Here is a 26,784-nt window from a genome sequence, read left to right on the forward strand (position 1 = left end):
AACCGCAGAGAAAATCTGGAATGTACCAAACACTTCAGTTGCATGACAATGCAAATTCTCTCTTTATCGTCTCTCTTATAATACTTTGATCATTTTGAGCACAAATTTGGTGTTATAAAGCAAAATTTGGTGTTATAAAGAACAGTTACTTCACAAATTTAAAACAAGGAAATTAAATAAAAAAAATAAAAAACTTAAAAAAAAAAAAAAATAATAAAAAATAAAAAAATAATATAAAATAGTAAAATAAAAAATAAAAAAAATATTAAAAAATGTTATAAATAATAAATTTAAATGTAAGAAAAATGTGAATAATACATTAAATGATATAAATTACATAAATTAAACAAATATATGAAATATATAATTTAACATTAAATTAGTATTATTAATTTTTTTTATTACCAATTCATACATCTTTACTTTTTATTTTGAGACTTTTAATCTTTCAATCTTAGTCTTTCAAGCTTGAATTAATCAAAGATTATTTTTTCTTATACTACGGGGGGGCCGTTGAATGCTTGAATCTGATTGGCTGACGAACGATGTGCAATTATTTTCTGGGAAACGCACGGCGAAATAGTTCCAGGCAGCTCTCCTGACCGCTTTACAGTTCCATATATCTTCGCATATAGTAAAGCTGTAATAACGGAAATTACAGGACTAACAAAAACAACAACATGACAGACGATTTTCCGAAAGTAAATACACATGACATTGTGAACTGAGCGCAGAGTGGGAGGAGTTGACATGGGAGGAGCTGAGCAGTCAAAACCACGCCCACTGACAGACAGAGCGGTTGGACAGGAGCTGCTCATCGCCCGAAGGTATTTGACTTACCTGAGTAATGTAGGAACGCACATCTGCTCAAGACACCAACTACGCTTTGCGTGTGATCGGTTACATAAGCAAGAAAAGCAGAAATCAGCCAGTTCAATGTAGCCAGCCTGCCAGCACGATCACTAAAGCGTGATTGTAGGAGCTCATCATCGACCTATGTACAGCAGGTAAGCTGAACCCTACTTAACAGGGTTTATTAATTCAGGACAGTACATTTATATGATCGAAATGTTCTGCTGAATGATATTCTGCGTGTAATTAATTACATTTCACATTTAAATCTGCTTAATTTAAATATTTCATATTTAAGCCACTTAACTATGATTGTTATAGTTAGTTATTAGTTACCGGTAAGAACAAGAAGTGTGTTTAATATGGTAACATCTAACTTAACTGCATTTATTCAAGTCAACTGTTAACGATAGATAGATAGATAGATAGATAGATAGATAGATAGAAATATCTCCTGAAGAAAACTCCACTTTTTGTATAGTTTTATAAGTAGTTAAGAAAATATATATTTATAGAATATTTATATAATTATGTTATGTTTTATTTATACGTTTGACGAGGGTTTTTATGAAGTGGTGCAAAAGAAGAAGATAAAAACACAGTGTAAATTGTTTATACCATTTAATAACCATTAAATAAAAAATATATAAAAAATAACTAAACAATCACTAAACAATAAAACTACAATGAACTACAGTTGTAAACAATTACATATTAAGGAGCTATTATTATATTATTATATATTACTATTATAATTCATTATTATACACTTAACAGGCACTGTGATGTAAAGTGTGATTTTAACCGTTTTGATTTTGACTTGACCATCAAGCAGCCTCACACTGGCCCAGAATCAGAGCAGCGCTTTACAGTCTAATTATATTAGCGGGTGGAAAGTGCTGATATAGGTGTTCATTATGTAATGAGCTTTGCATTGGTCTAATCCTGGGAATAAGAGGACAGAATGGCTGTGAAATCTTCAGTGTTCCAGTTTGCCAATACGCTTCAACAGTTAATAATGGATGACTTGTTATGTTTCAAACCTTTGGTTTGTGGTGTCGTACAGTATTTGATTCTTTTGTCAGCTGACATTATAATGCAATTCTAACAGAGGCATAGATATCATTTGAATATGGATTAGAATATTGATAGTCTGGAATATTGACCGTTTTCCTTTGTTTGTAAAAATAGACTTCTTGTGATACTTTTGCTCTATATTGTAATACTGAATTGATGGACTGGTTTCACTTATGGTGATACAATAAAAACAATCTTAATTGTTCATCTTGATATGAACAATTAACTGAGGTCAAATAAAGTGTACAGTACGAACGGGAATCAAATTTTATTTGTCTTATGTATTTAATATTAATTTGATATTCAGATGCTTAAAACCAATCAAACCCAGTGCATGGCGTTGGTTACTGAACACATCGGAAGAGCTGACAGCTTCTTAACCTGATTAAAGTGAGACCTGCCCCTTCCTAAGCGGCCATTCAGGTGATTGCATCAATAAGAGTCTTTAACACACTTGAATTTAGCTCAGGTTGTTCAGTTTTGTAACTTTTCATATATATTGCTCTTAAAGTTTTAAAGAGAGGTTCATAAAATTTAAATAAAAATCGGATTACAAAAGTTAGCTTCTGTTTAGCACTGACCTATTTCTTGTTCACTTGATGAACTCATTTACGTCAGCATAATTTCATGCTTTTATTGCTCGGTATCATCAAGCCTATGTGAGGTACAGATCAGAGTGATGATGTTGATGAGTCTTTGCAGACTGTTTGCACTTTATAGTGAATCATGTTTGGAGAGCTGTGTTTATTTAGTAGCAGTAAAAAAAAAGAACACGGAAATGTAAGTTGATATTCATTGAAAATTGTTCCTTTTTGTGCAGTTCTCAAATCTCATACTTAAATTTAGAGATCAGAGCTTCGGTGGCTAGGAAGATTTGCATTTGAATAATTAAATTTCATTTTGTTCCTCCTAAAAATCCATTATATAGCCTATCAGTAGACTTTGAAAATATACAACAACACTTATTATATATGAACCCTATATAAAATTTTTCCCCTTTTAAAGATCTTGACAGATGAGATTAATGAAACTCAATTACGTTTGAAAATAGACATCCTGTAATACTGGAAACATTGTCACGGTAGTTTTTACTTTGAGTTTCTGCCAACAACAGCTCCAAAGTTATTATTATATACTGACTATGAAGTTTTTTTTTTGTTTTTTTTTATACCATGACAAATTCAGAATAATGAAACAACATCCTTTATTACTGTAGTTTGTGCTATTGATGAAGGAACGTTCTTTGCTAATAAATAATGACTGAACATGATGACAGTGCTTTTGAATTAGAGTTTACATGATTGATTAATGGACATACTGGAACATCAGCCTGGCATTTAGGTAATTCACTGCAATTTGTTGAGTTGATGTCAATAGAAGTCATTCAGCGCTCACTTCGTGACAAGCTGTCAAAGCCACCCTGAAATTAAATATACCATTTATTTAACATGAGCACATTAATGCAGTAATGCTTAATTGTACTGTAGATATGTGGGTGAAGCAACCAGGGATGTAACTGTCTTGATCTTGAAGAAATGTGAATTCACAAACACATGTGCTGATATAATTTTAGATTACAGGGGAAGATGTCAGAGAGCTTGTCCAAATGGTTTCACCGTTAACTTAAAGCGTTCTGTTATTCCAAAAACAATGTCCATTTTTATCTATAAAGAATGAATAGTATTTTCGGTTCTGCTCAGTACACGTGCTGCTTCTTCTCTTTTCTTTTTGTATTTTCTTGTAAATATAAACCATGATTTTATTTCAAATTCAGATGTATTCCTAACAGACTGATTCATAATGCCACCCACGTACATTAAAATATCTTTGGGCCAAAAACCTCTTCATTACTTTGTCACAAATCAAATATTCAACTACATTAACAATTTGGAAACTAAGTGCATTGATAGTTCACCCAAGCAGGGCTAGCAGGGATAGTTCATCCAAAAATCACAATTCTGCCATCGTTTACAGTACTTACCCTCAAGCAGTTCCAAATCTGTATGACTTTTTTTTGATACACAAAAGAAGTTATTTTCAGATATCTGTTTTGAATTTTAGACACCATGGACAAAAGCAGTTTTTCACAATGTCATATTTTGTGATCAGCAGAAGAAAGAAAGGTTTAGAATGGCATGAGGGTTATGAATGATGACTGAATTCATTAATTCATTCATTCATTCTCTATAGACTACTACGGTATCTATGGAAGCCCATATCTGCTTTTTTATTTTTGAGAAAAAAATCAGAATTGTGAAACAAACTCAGAATTGTGAAGGAAAATGTCAGAATTGTGTGATTAAAAACTCAATTGCAAGATATAAACTCTCAATTGCGAGATAAAAAGTCAGAATTCACAATTATGAGATGAGATCGCAATTATGAAAGTCGCAATTACCTTTTTTTATTCTGTGGCAGAAAAAAACAAAAACAAATAGCGAGATGTAAACGCCGAATTTTGAGAAAAAAAGTCAGAATTGTGAGAAAAGTCAGAATTCTGAGTTTATATCGCACGATTCTGAAGAAAAAAATGAGATATAAACTCCGAACTGTGAAAAAAGTCAATTGTGAGATAAAAAGTCACAATTACCTTTTTCAATTGTTGGAAACAAGCTTCCATAACTGTAAATCAATAAAGATCAATAAAGACAAGCCTGTTCTTTTATTGCTGCTGTTTTGTAATCCAAGTAGTAAATCAAGTGTGTCATTAGTAATTCATCACTTCTATGTGATCTGATTATACCTGAATGACGACAGACTACTTTAGATATTTGTGTTAATTAGTGACTAGATATTCCCCTTAGAGACAGTGGTCCACCTGTCAACAATGGAATGATCCTAATCCCTAACATTAGTCTGGATTTGCCTCATGGCCGATCACTTTTCAGGTCTGTGTTACACACAATAGTGCAACACTACACCTCTGAGGTGGAGGTGGGTTGGATCTGGCTTGCGGTGGATGGTTGTGCATTATGCAACTGGCACAGACTTTTGCTGTGGGGGCTGGAAAACAGTATTGAAAGAACAACACACTGTAGACTCACAAATGCCTGACAATGGCAAACTGTCAGGAAAAAAAGTGTTAATCAGCTGTGAAAGTTTCTATTTGAGAGCATCTTTGAGAGTTGCTTCCTGCTGTGGTTTTCCACTGAATTCTGGATAATATCTAAACAGATGGCCCCTTTTCTAGGAAATCTTTAATTGCGTTTCTTGGACAGAAGTTTGGCATGTGACAGCATGCCCTATGTACACTGAAAAAACAAAACAAAAAAGGTAGGAACAGCTGATAACTGAGAATCTGAGAAATTGCTAGAAAATTTCACAATTAATTACAAAGAAATGGCCGGTAGCACATTGAACTGAATATGACATTTTGAAGTATAAAGACTAAAGGAGAAAAAAAAATTCAGGAAAAAACAAAGTCAGATTTGTGAGTTATAAACTCAAAATTCTGAGAAAAATAATCATAATTGTGAGATATAAACTTACATTTGCGAGAAAAAAGTCTACCTAAATAACTTACATCGAGAAAAAAAGTCAGGAATTATGTAAAAAGAAATTATTTTAGTTTTTTTTTTGCTGAGATATAAACAGCAAAACCCTCAAATTCTGAGAAACAAAAGACATAATTGGATTTGAATTGATAAACTTACATTTGCGCGGTTTTAGAAACTATTTAGTTTTTTTTTATTATTCTGTGGCAGAAACACTATAGATCAAAAAACAAAAACAATTCTCAATCAACCATATTGTTTTTTTATTATTCTGTGGCAGAAACACTATAGATCAAAACAGAAAAACCCTTCGCAGGGAGTTTGATTGGCAGGTGATCTGACCAATCATAATGCTGAATCAACCATTTTGTTTGACAAACAAACCAGACAGGAGAGTAGATTAACGTCAACGTAAAAAAACTTGAAAAATTGACTTTACTCATTTCTTTAAACAATATAAAACAAAATACCTATCCAATTTTAATTTATGTCTACAACTAACTATAACTACAGTAGTAAAGAGGGAGAGATGATCGGTTCGAGTGCTGCTTGACTTTTTAATTTACAAGAAAATACCTGAGTTACTTTTTCAAAAAAGTAACGCCAGTTACTTTGTTTTCCCATTTATTAACTGACAAGTCTCCTGTCCCCATATATATATTGGGAGAAATCAGAAGTACAGAGGCATTGTGTGCACTGTGTGAACATGATGTAGTTCTAGACTAAGTGTGAATATGAATTAATTCATCCCACTCGCAAAAAAAAAAAAAACAGATTTAGTATTCATCAAAATGAATTAAAACAGTGAAATCCAAACTCAGAATATGACGCAAACATGCATAAATTAAATATGTTAAATAACACAAATGTATCTGATCCCATTTTATTAACCAATGTCTTTGCTGTTGAAACAATTGTGTTTCATTGTTTTTTATTCTTGAAGAGTGTTGAACATTCTTCTCCTGTGTTCTACTGTACAGACATGAATTTACTTTTCCTTCAGCCTGAGGTTTATTCATTACACTTTTTGGTGTGAAAGGGCTTTTACATTTGCTTTAGAACTTCTTATATTAAAAACAATCAAGCCCTGCTCATATTTAAAAAGTAACACAAAAGTAACTTAACGCATTACTTTCCATAAAAAGTAACTAAGTAACGTAATTAGTTACTTTTTTAGGGAGTTACGCAATATTGTAATGCATTACTTTTAAAAGTAACTTTCCCCATCACTGTTCATTAGCCTAAGTATAGTTTAACACAATACGTTAGTTCCTTGCAATTCACAGTGCAAATGTTAAACCTCCTGTAGGTAAAATGATGGAGCAAAATTAGGACAGGTAATCCTCCTACTGTAGATCTTTTCATAGCTTTAACCTGAGGACATTAATTCCTAATACCAGCAAGACCTCTCAGAGGTCTAGCTATGGAATTATAGGGGACAGAAATGGCAAAGAAGAGTCGAGTGTGTGTGAGAGATCGAGTTTCTGGATAATCTTTAGATCCGTGCCGACTTGTCGACAAGCCCCTGCTTGCTACTGTTCACCCGGTTTAGCGGCTTACGCCTCCTTCCCCCTTGGAAGTTATGCAAGATAGCTGTAAACAGTAGGAGGGCAATCTTCTAATGCCAATTATCATATCAAAAGTAAGAAACATTCTTAAAAAAAAATCAAATCACCAGAGAGTGGATAATGCCATCAGGAACACACACAATAAATGAATGGCTACTGTACTGCTAAAAGGAGATGAGATAAATGTTGGGTTTACCCTCACCACAGACACTGTGTCTGAATTTTCACTTTACATGACTTAAGTTGCAAGCCAGTTGGATTCACTGATTGTCAGTGCCTTTTCTGCAACAGTTCAGAGTGCAGCATCTGTTTGCCAATTGACAAGCATTCAGTGCGATCATACTATCAGTGCAAGATTACCTCTTTGGAAAGGTCTTGCTTGAGGTCATGATTGCTGCTTCATTTCTTGGCATAAATGCATTGGAATAACTTGAAGAACAATGATTATTTTCTTTTTGATTACTGTACTTAATTATGGCAGTATATACACGTTGCAGTCAGACATGCCCGTTTGTACAGTACTGTACAGACTTTAATGGATTAAAGTTGGCCCAGAATTCTGTTTTGAAGATTTCAGGGTCTTTATTGACAGATAAACCAATTAGATGACAGATAAGAGACAGTTTTTTAATAGCTTTAGTATTTCTGTTGTGAATTTAGTCATTGATTCATTGTTTAATACAATAGGGTTTCATATTTTGTGATTTCCTTTATTAAAATCAACAAATTTATGTATTACTGCTGATATTGAGCGAAACTCCACATTGCATACAGCAAACAAACAAATAGATAAATATATTTTTTAAAATGTATAATAGATAAAAAAGGCAAAACGGAGCTTTGGACCATATATATATGGATCATATATATGGAACATTTACCAGGGTCATTATAGGTGACTAAAACTGAAATAAAAAATCATAAAAAATGGTTACTTTCATAACTAAAAATTTAATTATTAGATATAAAAAAGTAAGCTTAGTTTATTTCACTTAGTTATCAAGGCAACATTTCTAATTTCCATTTAGTTTACTTTGATAAAATAAAATAACTAAAACTAAAGCTGAAATAAGTGAATAAAAATGTAAAAGAAATTTAAAGCGTAAAAAAAACATACAAAACTAATAAAATTAAAACAGAAAATATTAAAATAAAAACAAAATTGCATTACACAAAATATTAAAATATTAAAATAAAAACAAAATATTAATATTACACAAAATATTAATAAGAACTATATCTCGATTATATTAAAATATCCCTGGGTTTTTTTTTTTTTTAAAGTGTGCCATTTGACATTTGTTTTTTATTATTATTATTTCTTTATTATCAATTGAATGCTTTTATTGTAGCCCTCTAAAATATTGTTGTTGTTGTTGTTATTATTATTATTATTATTATTATTATTTAATCCATCATACAAGATCAAATAAGTGAAAGTGACGTGACATACAGCCAAGTATGGTAACCCATACTCAGAATTTGTGCTCTGCTTTTTAACCCATTCAAAGTGCACACACACAGCAGTGAACACACACACAACGTGAACACACACCTGGAGCAGTGGGCAGCCATTTATGCTGCGGCGCCCGGGGAGCAGTTGGGGGTTCGGTGCCTTGCTCAAGGGCACCTCAGTCATGGTATTGAAGGTGGAGAGAGTGCTGTACATTCACTCCCCGCCACCTACAATTCCTGTCGGCCCGAAACTCGAACTCACAACCCTTGGATTGCAAGTCCGACTCTCTAACCATTAGGCCACGACTTCCCCAAATATCTCTGGCTGGAAATTTTTAGAAAAAAGAAATCATTAGTAAAACAAAATATATTTTTTTTAAAAACTCCAAACTTTCTAGGTTGCATTAGTGTATATTGGGTCTTGATGGTCTTGAGGTTTGGGGCAGCTGTAACGCTGCTGTCCTTGGTACTGAATGGTATTTAATGCTGACCAGTGTCGGGCAACATGTGAAGATATGAGACAGATTCCATTCACCTCATGAACCATTCCACTTTACATCACACTGGAGAATGCAGCCCAACACAGTTTGACCAGGTCTTTCTGTTATGATGATATAATCCCTTACATAATCAGATATGGAGTATTTGCCAACTGGAGAAGATTTCTTTTTCTTTTTTTTAATCTGTGATCCCACCCTGTTCACAAGGGGAAATAAAATTTATTTGCTCTCTCTCTCTCTCTCTCTCTCTCTCTCTCTCTCTCTCTCTCTCTCTCTCTCTCTCTCTCTTTTTCCCCTCATTTGCTATCTGTCATGTTTATCTCAATCTGCAGTCCTAATACCATGCTGTCCATGTGCATCAGATTAATGGTAGACTGGAGATTAAGCTGATTCCACAGAGGAGTCAGATGCCTAATGTATTTGCATATTATTTCCATGCTTACACTTGTAACACTTAATATCATAAAGTGACAGAAACTGTCAACAGCCTGCATGACAAAGTAGAAAATACAAATTCAGATTGATTGATTATGTTCCCATGCCACAGGTGGCACAGCTTGAATTAATTCTTAAGGCTATATTCCAAATGAAAACAACTGTCTGTTAGTGCAAAATTCATGTCTTTTTACTTTCCAGAGAATTTTTTTTGTCATATTTTGCTAGTATGAGTCAGGACTGGTCTTCTGACAATTTGTGTTTCTATGCATTACATAAATGAGGTCAGAGGTGCATAGGTCGTGACCTCATCCATCCAGATATTTTTGAGATATCATTTGAGATTTATTAATATGGCCACTAATTGGAAAGATGTGCAATTGATTTAGACTTTATAGAGCTCAGTTACATGCACAGGCATACTTTGAGGTTTTTACAGTTTGATTCAAAGTCACTGAATTGCATAGCAAATGTGAGTGTTCTGATATTTGTTTGATCCTACACATTATATCGTAGAATTACTGAAAATGTAGTATTTCACTAAATGTTTGGCATTGCTATTGCTTTTTTATAATTTTGAAATAAAAGTAAATTTTCTACCCTGATCTTAGCCTTCTGATTTGAACGCTCTGTTGGAAGGGGCGTGTCTGCTGTGAGACTTAAATGGAAACGGCCGTTGCTTTGACTGGCTAACATCTTTGCATATTTAATAAGTATTATGTGTGGAGCTCTATCAAAATTTTTTACTACGTTTTTACTATTACAGCTGTTGAGATTAACTAATCATGGAGAGTGTTGATTATAGCATTGTATTTAGATCTACTCCCGTTGCATGAAAGGTTTTAGCGATGAATGCAGTGATCTCGTCATCGCAACTCGAGTTTTGCACTTTCACAAATGCTTTCATCATAACTAACAGTGCAAACACAATGTAAATAAGAAAATCACTGTGCAGTGTCATGAGAATTCGTATGTATTTTACGTAAAATGTGGTTCTACAAAACGTACATTTACTTACGTTTGCACAGACACTGAAACATACAATGCTGACGTATTTACAACATCTAAACGTACAATACTGACTTATTGGTGACACCTAAAACATATATCATTTACTGTATGTATGAAGAACTTTACAGACTTAGAAATTAATCCTTATGAATATTGAAGTATTAACATTTTTTATATTGTTTTCAGTTGTCATATCATTGGCATTATATTTTCAATTGCATTATTAAATTAAGTTTACTCATTTATTTATATGAAATTATAACATTTCTTACTGTTCTGTGTGATTTCTGTTGCCAACTTGTTTCGAAGAATATATAATGTTAAACAAGACTACACTTTAAACCCTTAAAATGAATAACATTTCTGCAATCGTTGAAACATTACTTATGTAATATTTACTTTGTTTGCCATGGGGCACAAAAGGCGGTTTCTTCGACATGCTGTGACTGACAATAAAACCATAAAATAGAATTTTTTTCTAGCAAAAGCCTATAAAAGAGTAAATAATTGCGACTATAAACAACATCTTTTCAATACTAGTTTCTAAAATGGTAATTTCCCTGCATATTTTGTTCTGTTCCGTTTTATATTCACTATAAATGGGTAGGTTTAGGTTTGGGGGTAGGTTAAGGGGTCTAAAAATCAAAATAACATCTATAAAATGCTAAAAATGCATTGATATAAATATCTTGAAATAAAAGATTTTTAGCTGTTCGTAGCAATTTTTTAGTCCAGTGATCCTTTATTGCCCTCCCATCCCAATAATGCCAAAAATGCTCCAATGGGCACGTCAAAGGACGTTATCTATAGAAGTAGGCGTTGATCTGATTCTGCAGAGGCAGGCTTTCGCCACACTATGAAGTCATAATGTGACAATATCTGAAACGAGTCGTTTTCTGATCTTGCTTTCAATAAAAGTTAAAAAATAAAAAATAAAAGTCTGTTTTTAGACTAACAAGCAAGTTTTGAGCTCTGAAACTCACAGGATGTTTTTATAGTACATTGACACATCAAGGAAAATTTTATTTCTCAATTCATGCCCCCATTAAGTCACTTGTTTGTATGGTAGGGCACAAAACTGTTAAAATACAAGACTTTGGAAAGTCTATAACAAAACTTAACTAGCTTGAGCTTTTACACATACATAAATTTAGCCAATGAATGTGCTGAAGTTGAGTGGCAATAAGTCAAAAGAGCTCTCACAAAAGTATAGAGAATAATTTTTGTTTTGTTTCCCATTTAAAAGCTTAATATTTGGAACTTTGTTTAGCTGTGTGTCTGTTATAGTTCAAGTTGAAAATAGTTTCCATAGACCTTTAAAACTTTGACTAGAGGCATGGATCTGTCTGCCATTTTTATTATTAGAGCAATTCATTCTGGAAGTTTCACATATGCCAATAACAGTATTTCGGCCCGAAAGGGGATGTTAAAAGGCAGAGTTTAAAACCTTTGCCTCAAGGTTGTAAACACACAAAAATGCCCTATAAAAGTAGTGGAAAAATCCCCACACTAAGAGATAGTGCTCTTTTACGTGCTGCTTTGGCCATGTAAAATGTAGAAAGTGGCAGTTTGATGACCACTATATTTTTAACTGGTAAGCAGCTGGTTGCAAACCCTCATGAAATATAGATGGTACATTTCGGGTTTACAGTAACTAAATGACTTTGGTTGATCAGAATTGCTTTGTTCTCTAAAATCAAACAGATCATGATTCATATTGTCCTTTGATAAGAAGTACTGAAGGAACAAATGATTGAGAAAGTGTTGAAAGGTGCAGACGTGATGGATAAGTATTGTTTATGTCCAGTGAGTGACAAAGGACATATTTGATTATTGTGAAACCGCCTTCTGTCATAAGTACAAATATGAAAGGCTTTAGTTTGATGTACAGATAAAAACATTTTTGCAAAAACACCTTGTTCCAGGAAGAATATTTGCACACAAACAAAAACAATGAAATCTGATCTGAAAAAAATAAATAATATAAACAAACTATCCAACAAATGACAATTCAGAAAAATGTTTTAATTTGATTTAATTTGATGTGAACTAACTGCATTTTCTTAATGGTCATATTCATAAAATATCAGAAGTGGCATATTTGACTGCTCTGGTCTGTATGTAGTTATTTTCAGGCGACAACGAAAGTTTTCTAAGTGAGTTCAGTGTGTGTTTTATTTCAATGGTCCCACATACTATATACAGTATCTTATGTTTATACTAAACACAGATGGTTCATGGACATGCAAATCAATTACAGTTACTGTATCTACTCTCTTCAACAACCTCTATGTTAGTATATGTTTCATCATACAGAGATCTAATATCTCACTTTTTCTCTTTTGTCTCTCACTGACAGATCTAAGGAGTTCAGAAGCCATTTGGGACAATGAGGAACTCTGGTGCCATGCTGATTTTGACCTTTATTGCCATATTAACATTGCAAGCAGCAGGTGAGCAGTATTAGGAGTTCTGTTATATTGCTTTTGAACCTACAGTAGGTGAAACACTACTTCATCGTCCCCCATACTGTACACTACTGTTTAAAATTTTGGGGTCAGTAAGGTTTTTTTTAAGACATTAATGCTTTTATTCAGCATTTAATTGACACAAAATGACAGTGAAGACATTTATAATGATACAAAAAGGTTCTATTTATATCTAATACTTTGGAATTTTATATTCAAAAAATAATTCACAATAATATTTAGCAGCAACTGTTTATAACATTGATAAGGAATATTTCTTGAACAGCAAATCAACATATTAGAATGATTTCTGAAGGATCATGTCATTGAAAATTAGGCTTTGCATCACAGGAATAAATTATATTTTAACATATATTAAAACACTTTGTTACAATTTTACTGTTTTAACTGTATTTTTAGTCAAATAAATGCTTGTTGTTGTAAATGCAAGTCTTGGTGAGCATAAGATATTTCTTTCAAAAACATTTTAAAATCTTACCGACCCCCTCAAACTTTCAAATGGTTGTGTACATATATGGACTTGCCATACATTTTGTTTAGTTCAGTGTTTTATATTTTTAATATTAAAATAGTTAAGATATCAAATTCTCACGTTGTGATACTTGTTGATATATACTGTGGTACTGAATGATTACCATATTTAAGTACCATGGTATTTACATGTCCTCAAAAGAATAGCCATATGTTTGTTTCAGACAGAAAAAATACCTATTTTACAAAATGTTAATGTACAGTAACATGATGTTGAATTCAACTAATGTACTCTAAATGGGCACAATATATCCATAGGTGTCAGTCCGCCAGGCAAACCCAGACTCACAAGCTGTCGCTCTCCAGAGAAGGAGACCTTCACATGCTGGTGGGAACCTGGAGGTGATGGAGGTCTGCCAACCACCTACGCCCTCTACTACCATCTAGAAAAGTCAGTCTCTCTTCCACTTTTTCTCTTTCTAGAGCCATGAAAGCATTTCTTTATTATCTTGAGTGTAGATTCTGTCTATAATGGTCATCTTTACTCTTCTCTTTGTCTCAAAGAAATATCAAAGATCTTGCTCTTTCCTCCAGTAATGAATGGTTTAAACTAGATTTTCTCTGCCATGTGTTTATTTCTTTGTTTCTGAGCACATATGTGAAATAATCAGAAAGACACATGACACACCTCCAGCCAACACACACATGTCCACACACCCTATCAAATATAAACTCCTTTAGATTTTCACCAGAGCAGATCCTTGTTAGTGCCATGAAGTGTTATGCCAACATTACGGCTTTGAGATTCAGCTAGTACTGTACACAAACCCAATAATGTGGAATACTGCACCAGTTCATGAGTTCATAGAATTCATGTTAATACAGTTGGATGTGCTGAATATTTCAAGGCTACAATCAGTAAACAGTGATATATTTTTTAAGAGCCAATTTTCTTTCCTGCATTGCCAAATACAGTATTGACTGAAGCAGCATTTTCATTATCATAATGAAATATCAATATAACTGCAAACTGCAAGTTTATTTTGTCAACTTTAAGGAGTACACTAGTACTGTATAAACAAACAATACCATTTGAAGATTTGTAATTTGTACAAGATTTGAGCTTCTACACATACAAACATTTACCCAATGAATGTGCTGAAGTTGAGTGGCAATAAGTCATAAGTCAGAAGAGCTCTAACAAAAGTATAGAGAATAAATTGTGTTTTGTTTCCCATTTAAAAGCTTAACATTTAAAATTTGTTTAGCTTTGTGTCTGTTATAGTTCAAGTTGAAAATTGTTTCCATAGACCTTTAATTTATGTAATTTATTCCTGTGAAGCAAAGCTAAATTTTCAGCATCATTACTCCAGTCTTCAGTGTCACATGATCCTTCAGAAGTCATTCTAACATGCACATGATTTGGTGCACAAAAAAAAAAAAAAAATTAAAAATAAAAATTGTGCTGCTTAATATTTTCATAGAAACCATGATAATTTTTCAGGATTCTTTGATTAATTCAATTTTTATTTGAAATGGATTTTTTTTTTTAAAGTATTTGTCACTTTTGATCAATTTCATCCTCGCTGAACAGAAGTATTAATTTCTTTAAAACCATTTTGTATGGTAGTATAGATTAGTATCAAGCTAATAGACATAAGCGAATAGCCACAAAACTCCTGTTTACTTAATGAAAATCAGTTTCTTTTCAGTCCAAACATCATATATGTACTGAGCAAGATTAGTTAATATTTTTAGGATATCAACATGAGTATTGAGTGTTATTGTTGGTACGTTCATCACCAAATTATTGTTTATCTGTTTAGGAGTGCAAGGTTATCACTTTGGTTATAAACTGTTACAGTGTTCAGACACAAAATAGCTGTAGAAATGTATGCATTTTTATTTCGGTGTCTAATTTTATAAGTGTAAATGTGTTTGTTGATATCTCTCATATGCAGCTCAGAAACGGTCTACGAGTGCCCAGATTACAGAACCGCGGGCGAGAACTCGTGTTTCTTCAACAAAAACGACACATCGCTTTGGGTCAACTACAACATCACTGTGGTGGCCAGCAACGCCCTGGGGAAGAACATTTCAGACCCCGTGGAGGTGGATGTGGTCTATATAGGTATGCTTGTGTTTCTGCCATCATTTGAACGTACTATTTGTACTGTACCACCCCCTCTCTTTATTTATCATCTCTGTTTATTTCTCTTATTCCGGCCCTCTCACATTATGCTCTTACAAACATGATGTTTGTAATTTTGTGAGTTAGTACATAACAGATGGTACAGACCACTGTTGTAGATTGTATTGCAGTGGAGTCATCAATAAGAGGAAAGTGATTGCTGCCTGTCTGGGATCACTGTTGTGAAAGAGCCTTATTCTGTCCTTTGGGTTGTAAAATATTACACACCATTTTCGTCGGTCACATGTTCTCTACTGTGTTATGCCATAAGGCAAATTTTTTACCAAGTTGTTTACTTTTAGTAGAAATTTTAGTGTTATCCCACACAGTTTGCCATGTCAAGTTCCTTTGATCTGACGTTTGGTTCGTTCAGTGCAATTCAGTCTTATCATTAACTCGTATGAATTCACAATTACGCAGCACACTTTCAACTATAACCACTGGAGAAAGACTACACTTTAACTAAAAGTTTAAAATCAGCAAGTTTGCGTGCAAAGGTCACTGGAGACTGGACACAATACGCAGCACACTTTTCTGTTCCTTCTTTCTTCCTTCTTCAGCAAGTTTGCGTGCAAAGGTCACTGGAGACTGGAAAAGACTAGTTTTGTGTGTTAGTGCTGAATTTACAGTGTAAAATCAATAGTTCACCAAAAAATAAAATTATGTAATTTACTCACCCTCACGCGGTTTCAAACCTGCATGACTTTTTTTAAATGGGATGTTTAAAAAAACTCACAAAGCAACTCTTTTCTGTATAATCAAAGCATTAAATTACTATAGGGGCTGTCATGGTCCAAAACTGGTTTACAAAATAAGTATGGAGCTTATAATATGACAAAACTATTTTAATTTGTATTGTGTAAATTTGAGTTATGGACAAGTGTCATTTAACAAAACTGAATTTTATGTGGCATTTAACAGTTATGAATTTGATTTATTTGTTTAACATTTAATTGAACACAATTGATTTTCTTATGGCAGTTTTTTTAATAGACATGTATTTTCAAACAGCAGATTTTTGGTTCTGAATTTTATTAAATTTTTTTAATAGAGCTTTTGAATTGAATATCAAATTCAGTATGCAGAAATTCAGATCATGGCCACGACAAAACTAGCCTAAGTGTACCGAACATGTCTAAAGATGATCCATCTTGAAATAGATAATCTACTCTTACCTTTGGATTACCTCTGACCTACTTTGTCTACAATCTAAATTTATGTGTCTTGAATTTTGAATATTGAATTTGATGTTCTGAATTTCTTCTTCATCTTGAAAACTTAAAAACTTAAAAAAAAAAATTCAGCTTTCCATCACAGGAATAAATTACATTTTAAAATATATTAGAAACAAGCCATTTTTATTTGTAATTAAAAACCAGTTATTTTTAATTATAATAATATTCCATAAGATTACTTTTTAATTGTATTTTAATAAAATATATGCAGCCTAAACATCTTCCCAAAAAAATGTTACTGCCCCCAAACTTGGTAGTGTACTGTATGTGTCACATTTCAGGCTTCTTTACACACTCAAAAATCAAATTTACTGATATAAACAATAGTACAGATCAGAATAATTTTGTTAAAGTGAGTTATCACAGCAGGTTTAGTTGTTGTATATTTTGTTTATGGACTTCCTGTCCTATTCTGTCCTCTCGTTTTCACCCGCAGTTCAACCAAACACTCCAGAGCACGTGACAGCAGTTGTGGTCCATGATGAACAGGGTCCGTTCGTGAGAGTGTCCTGGGAGAAACCCCGAACCGCAGACACTCGCTCAGGGTGGATCACGCTACTTTACCAGCTCCGAGTTAAACAAGAAAAAGATAAAGAATGGGAGGTGGGTTTGAAAAAAAAAGAAAATGTTTCATTATTAGTTACATTTGTAGCAATTTAACTCAATTTAAGTCTAGATAATACTGAGATGGACTTATGTTATGTTTAGGCATCTAGAATACAGTTGGTCATCTTTACGACATACTTCACATGCTTGTTTTCTTGGTATTATGGACTAGTATTGCCAACCAACTTGTTGAATGTGAGCCAACCAAATAGAAAGGGTCAACAGTAGCTGTTGTTTTTTTGTGACTTTATTCGAGATCTTAAATGAATGGAACACTGAGAGCAAGTGGACATGCAGCCAGTGAGCCGTCATGAAGTCAGCTGTTACACAGAGCAGTTTAATCATTGACTGTCCCATTCTGGGTTTATGTCTTCATTAGTCCACAGAAACGTGAGGGAGGCTTGATATGCAGAACAACAGGGTCTAGATCAAACCAGATTTTTCATCCCAAAGGCTGTGCTTCAGTAACACAGAGGCATGACCAATAATGACTGCCTAGTGACAGAGTAACCTATTGGCTCAGACAACATATGTAACTGATGATTATTGCTGATGATGTTATTGTTTAAGTGCTAACTCAAATCTACATTGATCTGAATTCACAAAAATGTAAGTAAAAGTAGACAACATATTTTGTGATGCAACAAAATATAGTACTGGATGTTTGTATTTTTTTTTATTTAATATTCTTTTTTATTTTAAATACATTTTATTAAAAAATATTGGTTTAGTTTATTGCAGTGGTAAATATCTTATGCTCTCTTTATATCTGGGTAAGAGTATGATGCTGGCGTTTATTTTGATCTGAATTCAAACAATTTTGTACATAGACATATTAACCAATGTGCGATAGTCAACAAAATGAAATTTTTTACATTTTTATTTTTTATTTATTTGTCATTTTTTAAAATACTTTGTAAAAAAAAGATTGCATTTAAGTTAATGTTATTAATAATTATAAAATTAATAAAAGTAACAAGTAACAAGCTTGCCACATTTCCAACTCTCATCTCTAAATTTGTATATATATAAAATTTCATATATTTTCATATTGATTAATGATACTTACAGTATAAAAAGTGTTGCAGTGGTAGCTTCTGCTGTCTTTAAAGCATAGTTAGAAATAATAAAAAAAAAAACTAAAAAAAAAAAAAAAATAAGAAGAAATAATAATAAAAAAATATTTTATATATATATATATATATATATATATATTATATATATATATATATATATATATATATATATATATATATATATATATATATAATATTTCATCTCTAAATTTGTACATATACAAATTGCGTGTCCAAATTTGTACATTTCATATTGATTTATGTGACTAATAAAAAGTGGTGCAGTGGTATCTTATGCTCTCTTTATTTAATATGTAGGAATATAATGCTGGCATGCAGAAGTACTACAATGTGTTCAGTCTTCACCCTGATAAAGAATACATGGTGCAGGTGCGATGTAAACCTGATCATGGGTTCTGGAGTGAGTGGACCCAAACCACCTACGTCAAAATGCCCGACTGTAAGTCTTAATTTTTCTTCATTAGGAAACTTTGTTATTTTAAATATTTTGTTTAATAATATTTATAATAATATTTTTATAATGCGGTAGATTAAATATATATATATATATATATATATATTATATATACTATATATATATATATATATATATATATATATATATATATATATATATATATATTATTCGTTTTATATTTATATGTGTTTAATATAGTAAAAAAAAACATATATTATATTAAATTAACATAATTTGATTATTATTCATTTAAATTATCAGCAGGTTATTTTAGTTTATAATGATTTTCTGGTTTAACTTACATTCGAAAAAACCCAAATTTTCAAATGTCAGACTTTTGAATTTTATATAAATATAGATGTAAGACATTGAAAATGCCAGTCCCCAAACAAATAAAATGTGCACCAGGAGTGATCCGAAAAATGGTCACATCTGAAAATATGTGCTCTGTTTCAGTTTAGACACATGTAAGACAAGCAAAACATTTCTAGCCCAGTAGGTTAAGGCTTGCGTGAAGCCTATTAAAATTTCATCCAGCACCTCCAGAGAGCCTTTTTAGGACAACACTCTGTGTCTCCATGGTCTCCTGCAAAGCCTGCGAACAAATCTGCTCTACACATATGTATTTAGCAGCGCAGACAATTCTAGTGGGAATACCAACAGGCCTTCAGTTTCTCCAGGGAGTTATGAACTCATCTTCACCCGGCTAGCACAACCTCAGCCATGTGTTTTTTCAGCATCAGCTCTGGCTGGGCCTCAGTTGCCCGGGAGCTTCTATGGAGAGTCAGGCCCGATGGGAGTCGCACCTGATGGCAGCGAGCATGAAATAGAGCAAAATGAGAGATCAGCCTGATTACAACTCACTGCATTTTCTAAAACCACGTTGTTCTTACTTATTTTGAGTTTTTTTTTTTTTTGTGACACAGTTTTACCCACTTTTTATCTGGTTATCCTTTCTAATTTTGTGAGTACTGTTGGCTCCACCACAATTTGATTTGTCAAAAGTGGAAAAACAAATTGCAGTAGAGTACTCTGTTCATCACTATTTCCTGATTTTGTGTTTGTGATATATATAGATATAACCAGAGAGCGTTCGCTGTGGATCATGATCACGATATTCTTTGTCTTCATCGTGCTCATCCTCACCTGGACGCTAAACGTGAAACGAAACAGGTGCGTTTTTGAGCCTGAAACATTTTCACGTCTCATATTTATTAAATTAAATATTCAATTATGAATTCTTTATTTTTTACACTTATTTCATCTATTTTCCTTATTTAATTTATTTTTTATTTTATATTTTTGTTTTCCTATATATTTTAGCATTATTTTGCTGATTGATATCTTATCTGATTAGTTTCGCATTCTCCACTAATATTGGCACCCTTGGTAAATATGAGCAAAGGTGGCTGTGAAAATAAATATGCATCATTTATTCTTTTGATCTTTCATTAACAAAATTCACAAAATTCTAACCTATCATTGAAGTAAAACAATGGAAAGTAGGGGGAAAATTTTGAAATAAATGTTTTTCTCTAGTTCACGTTGGCCACAATTATTGGCACCCAATTATTGCATTATCCTTTTCCAAAAATAACAGTTTTGTCCTATAATGCCTGGAAAACACCTGACAAGAGATCAGAGACCATTCCTTCATACAGAATCTCTCCAGATCCTTCAGATTCCCAGCTCCATGTTGATGCTTTTTCTCTTCAGTTCACTGCACTCATTTTCTATAGGGTTCATCTCAGGGAACTGGGACGGCCATGGCAGAAGCTTCATTTTGTGCTCAGTGACACATTTTTGTGTTGATTCTTTGTGTTGTATCTGAACCAGATGTCCTCCAGCTGAAAAATAGGCCCACACAACATCAAAGATCCAGCAGTATATTTAACCGTGAGCATAGGGTACCTTTTATCCTTGAAAGCTCTTTTTTAGCTTTATCTGACCATAGAAGTCAGTCCCATTTGAAGTTCCCGTTGTGTCTGACACAGTTGAACATGCTGGAGTTTGTTTTTGGATAAGTGAAGAGAATTTTTCTTGAAACCCTCCTGAACAATATGTGGTGATGTAGGGGTTGTTTGATGTTTATTTTCTGACCACAAGACTCAACTAATTTCTGCAATTCTCCTGCTGTGCTCTTTGGCCACTCAAACTCTCCTCCTCAGCATTCATTAGGACGATATAGACACATATCCTCTTCCAGGAAGCTTTTAACATCTTTAGTCGATTGATTGCCCTGATGGTGGAAATGGGGATTTTCAATGCTTTAGCTCTTCTTACAGCCACTTTCTCATTTGTGAAGCTCAACAATCTTGTTCTGCACATCAGAGCTATATTCTTTGGTTTTAGAGTGATGGCCAATTAAGGGAATTTGGCCTTTATGTTCCTCATAGTTATAATCCTGTGGAACAGAAAGTCATGGCTGGAGAATTCTGTGCTCCTAGTCACCCTGGTGTGCTAAAAAAAATGTAAATATGAGTGGCAATATACTTCAGAGATATTTTACTTATAAGAATTACAAGGGGTGCCAATAATTGTGGCCAACATGCATAGGAGAAATCATTTATTTCATAATGTGAGTTTCCCCCCACTTTAAATTGTTTTACTTTGTTTTTTTTTAATGAAAGATCAATAAGATAGATGATGCAGATTTATTCTCACAGCCACATTTGCTCATATTTACCAAGGGTGCCAATATTAGTGGAAGGTACTGTATATCGTCTTATACCATCACTGGCAAATGTAATATTCCCGCGTCTTAGTTTGATCGAAATCAAATTGGCTTGGACCAGTTATATACATAATTTGCCTCTGTTCTTGCTGGGACAAATATTCAACATGTAGGATTAAATTGCCATTAGAGGATTGACCCAGATCTTGCAGTACCTCACTTTACTCTCAAATTTAGTTTTTAGGCAAGTTTCTCTCAGCACAGATTTAAATAGACAAAGATAGACTATTTACATTGTCAAATAATGTGAGGCATTCTCAACAGTACTAGGACGAATGAGATCTAAAATTAATCTCTTAATCCTGTTGGGACACATGGAAGCTTTTGTTCCGCTTTTCAGTATCCATAGTGCTTATATTATGATCATGCAAGAAAACATTTGTTGATAGACACTGATCTTAACTGTGCATTGACCTAGAAAATAAGACCAAATTGAATCCAAATTAAGTACATTTTATCTACTTAGAATGTATAAAGCATTTATACCTTTGAAAAACAGCTTTGACTATTTCAGTATCAACTTTTTGAATCTTTTTATGGTTTTTATATTTGTATTTAGTGTGAAGCTTTGTTTGCTGCCTGCTGTTCCTGGACCAAAAATCAAAGGATTTGACAAACAATTGCTCAAGGTAATTGAAAGATCACTTATGAATCTCAGAAAAGGCTCGTGTCCAAATCAAATGTAAAACATTTTCAGGTAGACTCTGTAATTGGGACATTTTTGGTGGTTTTTATCAGCATGGTAAATGGGATCTTAGCATTTATTTGTTTTTTTGTACCTTCCGACATCTGATGGCATGTACAGTATGTTTGAATGCTGTTAAGTATTGTTTTATGCAACCATTGCAAGTTAATTTAAGTTGTCACATTTATTTCTATGTATACAATATAGATTGCATCAAAGCAGCTTCACAGTAATAAACAGGACCCCCCTGCCTTATGGGATAGTTCACCCAAAAATGAAAATTCTCTCATCATTTACTCACCTTCAGGTTTTGCCAAACCTGTTTGAGTTTCTTTCTTCTTCTTCTTTCTAAACACAAAAGAAAATATTTTGAAGAATATTGGTAACCAAACAGTTGCTGGTAGCCATTGCCTTCCATAGTGCTAAAAGAATAGTATCCTTTAAACATTCTTCAAAATATCTTCCTTTGTGTTCAGCAGAAGAAAGAAACTCATACAGGTTTGAGGATGAGTAAACAAATGACAATTTTCATTTTGGGTGAACTATTCCTTTAAAATGTCTCACAAGTTCATTATTTGTGAGGCATGTGCTCAGGATATCAAGATTTTGATATCTTCCTTCATGCCACATTTTTAATTTGAAACTTTTTGAGGCAGTTTTCTCACTTGCTTTGCTTGCTTTTTTTACAGAGCGGAAAGTCAGAGGAAGTTTTCAATACTCTGGTGATCCAAGGTTTCCCTCCAACCACCGATTACGACAACTTACTGGTGGAGTACCTTGAGGTGTATGACAATGAGGAGCAAGAGCTGGTACTGGATGGTAAAGATCTATCAGAGGACTGCATGAAGTCCAAAAGCCCGTCGGACATCGACTCGGGTCGGGGAAGCTGCGACAGTCGCACTCTGCTTTTGGAGAAGTGCATGGATGGACGGGAAGGAAGTGGAAGCAATCAACATCAGTACAGCCAGCATGGAGAAACGAGGTGGGCTTCTACGGAAAGCAGTGAAAGCCAGGGTCCTGAACCTGGTTCTCCAGAGTCCGCCAATGGACGTGGCAAGACCTGGCCCGTTGTGTTTTCTTCTCCTAAACCGCAACCTCACCACCATTACCCAGTGGGAGCTGCGAAACCGGCCTACCACAGCGTCCCAGAGATCCTCAACCATTTGTCGCCACACGCAATGCCAAGTAACTATCACCAGCTAAACCATCAGGACATCCCGCAACAGGAGCACCGCTTCAGTAAACCAGCCTGCCGACATTCTCAAAGCTACAACCAGTTTAACCTGGACGGTGTCGACACTCCTGCTCCCGGCGTGCCTCCATCACCTTCTTTGGAATACGTGGAGGTGCAAAGGGTCAACCCGGAGAATATGCTACTGCTTAGGCCGCTTTCAGACCCAAACCGTGAACCTGAGGGGTCAGATTGCACCAGGGAGGACTACAGTAAAGTCAAAGAAGTGACATCAAACAATATTCTGCTTCTGCAGAGGGCTATGTCCCATCAGTGCGTGGACGATTACAGCCAGGCTGATCAATGCACAACCCAGCAGCCACCTCACCCCTGCAAACCTGCTGTCCACCAATCGAACAGTGGGATGCCACAGGAAGCCATTAGGGTGATGGGAAACGGTTATGTAGATTCAACAGTCTTAATGCCATCCTACTAGCACATAGTGGTCCAATGCATGAATGCAGCAAAAACAATAAGCCGACCACAAAACCACTAAACTGTCAACAGCTCATGCCAAGCCCTAAAAGAAGCACTTTTCTCCCTCTCAGATCTTGCTAGTGTTTTTTTATATATTTCTAAAAATATTTACTTTTTATTAGATTGTATTAGATGTAAGGGTCTTGTTTCTGAGCTGAGGTCTGAACTTTTATGTAAGCACTGTAAAGAGGCTGGATTCTTTAAAATAAAGGGGGAAAAAACTGACAAAAAAAGGGGTAAACCAGCCTGCCGACATTTAACCCGAAGAACTTTTAACATCCATGGAACCTTTCCATTACATCTTTACAGTGGAAAAGGTTTCTTTAGATTATTTAAATGTTCTTCACACTAAGAAAAAATATATATATTAAGAATTATGGACTGCAGTGCTCTTTGGGGAACCTAAAAATGGTTCTTCCATGGTGTTGCTGTGAAAACCACCCTTTTGGAACCTTTATTTTTAAGTGTGTGTGTGTGAGAAGTCATCGATCTTGTTTCTTTGACAGATTGTGTACTTCAATGAGATAACACTTATAAATGCCAAAAAAATTTTCTTTACACTTAAAAGAGTGGTTTTAAATCAAGTCTTCAAAGTTAACATGAAACTGAAATGGGATCCCATTGTCTTTAATACAAGTTTCTGAAAAATTCACTTAAATTCTGCTGTGCCTCTGATACAGTTTTTCCTTTTGATGTATGTTAGTCAATAGCCAAATAGCCATTTAAGCATTGTGTTTTCATTGGAAATTTCATGGAAAGCCTACTTTTCATGATCCAGCAGTTGCAACTGAAATTCTCCTACTGTATATTTTAATTTGTTTTACTGAGAGATGCACGGTATTTTGGAATTCATATGGGTTATGAATGCCATTTCATGTTAACTTTTAATGATTTTTCATATTTAGAGATTCATGGGATTTGAAAACTTAGCACTTAGCATAGTTGCCCTCAGCAATCCACATTGCATTATGTTATTGTATGTATTTTGCATCATGGCACTGTTACTTTTGTCACTGTTATTTTTTTTATGAATTGATCTTGAGTATTATCAAAGCGTTCACCCAATTCAAAACTTTTCCTTGATACATGTCACTTCACATTTAAATAAATTACAAATATATTGGAAATGACTTAAAACTCCATCTGCATATTATATAAACACAAGCATTATTTGCAGTTAGAGTCGGTTTATTTATACTGTAATCCTACTGGTGTTCATTTAGTGAAACAAATTGCATACAATTCATGTTATAATCTCAGCCATACAATTCATAATGTCTTTGCTTTTCAATAATATACAAATGCAAGAATAAATAAATGAAAAGGGATTTGAACTGATTGTAAACTTATAAATGTAAAGAATTTGCCTTTGATATTTACATCTCTCAGGTGGAGGAAAACTTGCTTAAACACTCCTGCCGAATGTATGTATAATAAATGTTATTGGCACAGATAACACTAAAGCACAACCGGTGTAAAATTAAAGCTGTATACTACCAGCATTCAATTTTTTTTTTCAAATATGTCACAGTGAGTTTTTCACTGTAAGAATTTGTGTGTTTCTGTGACTGTTAATCCTGCGAGAATCTATTTTTCCAAGTCTGTATATCCTTAAATCATAGGTAGCCATTGATTCAGCACTGCATATTTGTTTTGATATTAAAAAGGAAATTATAAAGATTTTTTTTAAATGTTAGAGATCGGCACATATGCATTTAATCCAACCAAACAGTCATGTTGTTAATGTACTAATCACTAACCATTAAACCAGTTACAAGGAAAATTTTAGCCCTTGCAAGTGCAAGAGTCAACCTCCACATGTTGCCTTATTTTATGCATGAATCTCTGAAAGCAGACTGAGGAGTATTTTTTGGAAGGGGTCATTTACTAAATATGTATTTATACCTAAAGTTATATTACACATACGTGTACATATAAAATATTTATTCAATAGTTATATATAATATGTAGAAATGCATTTATATGTAACCTACAGATAATTTATATACAAATAAATAGCTTTAAGGTTTGCCTAAGCCATACATAAATCAACCCATCTAATTTTGTTGATTTGCGAGTAGCGTAACATTTTCTTATATCTTTATTGTTTACCAGTCATACATTCTCTGTTTCATGCATAACAAATCTGCATGTAAAAGCATATTCTCTTTTAATAATCGATTTTAACTCAGGCAATGGCAAATCTATAAAATGCATGTAAGATATCTTTCAGTAAAGAAAATGCATTGCCAGAAATCTCCAGGAAGATGATTATATTCTTATTTAGGGATTAACTGAAATCATGTTTTGATTTCATTCTACCAAACCCAAAACCATTTCTTCACTAAAAGAATTATTTAAATTAAAATGTGTTATACAGTCTTGTTGAATTGATGTTGCTATTTTCTTTACTGCCAAGACACTGGAAATTTGTTTTGGAAATTTGTGATGTTAAGTTTGTTAACCTATGTAAGAAATACATCTTGTTTAATAATTCTTGTGTTCTGCTATTCCATAACAAACATTATTTGTGAATTCACATAGCAAAACCATTAAAACATATTCTCAGATTGCTTCAAATGTGTTGGAGTGGTTATTTTGAGAATGGCTTTTTATTCTGCTGTAGAACATTTAACCAAAAACATGATATTATGATCTTAATATTGATATTTTTTACTGCTAATTTGTCACTATATATATATATATATATATATATATA

The 26,784-nt window shown here is 33.5% G+C and overlaps 1 protein-coding gene across 1 annotated transcript; it reads left to right on the plus strand.

Annotated features, from left to right (window-relative positions):
• The first annotated feature begins 737 nt into the window (after window positions 1-737).
• LOC109046210 (prolactin receptor) lies at window positions 738-26,446 on the plus strand. The gene is made up of 9 exons (XM_042778732.1): window positions 738-1,007; window positions 12,752-12,845; window positions 13,671-13,803; window positions 15,314-15,483; window positions 17,215-17,381; window positions 18,779-18,920; window positions 20,015-20,111; window positions 22,232-22,301; window positions 23,047-26,446. Exons 2-9 carry the CDS (start codon window positions 12,782-12,784, stop codon window positions 24,022-24,024), a joined length of 1,821 nt encoding a protein of 606 aa, XP_042634666.1. The 5' UTR covers window positions 738-1,007; window positions 12,752-12,781; the 3' UTR covers window positions 24,025-26,446.
• The last annotated feature ends 338 nt before the right edge of the window (window positions 26,447-26,784 follow it).

The sequence above is a fragment of the Cyprinus carpio genome, chromosome A21 (genome assembly GCF_018340385.1).
Source record: "Cyprinus carpio isolate SPL01 chromosome A21, ASM1834038v1, whole genome shotgun sequence".
Taxonomy (NCBI): Eukaryota; Metazoa; Chordata; class Actinopteri; order Cypriniformes; family Cyprinidae; genus Cyprinus; species Cyprinus carpio.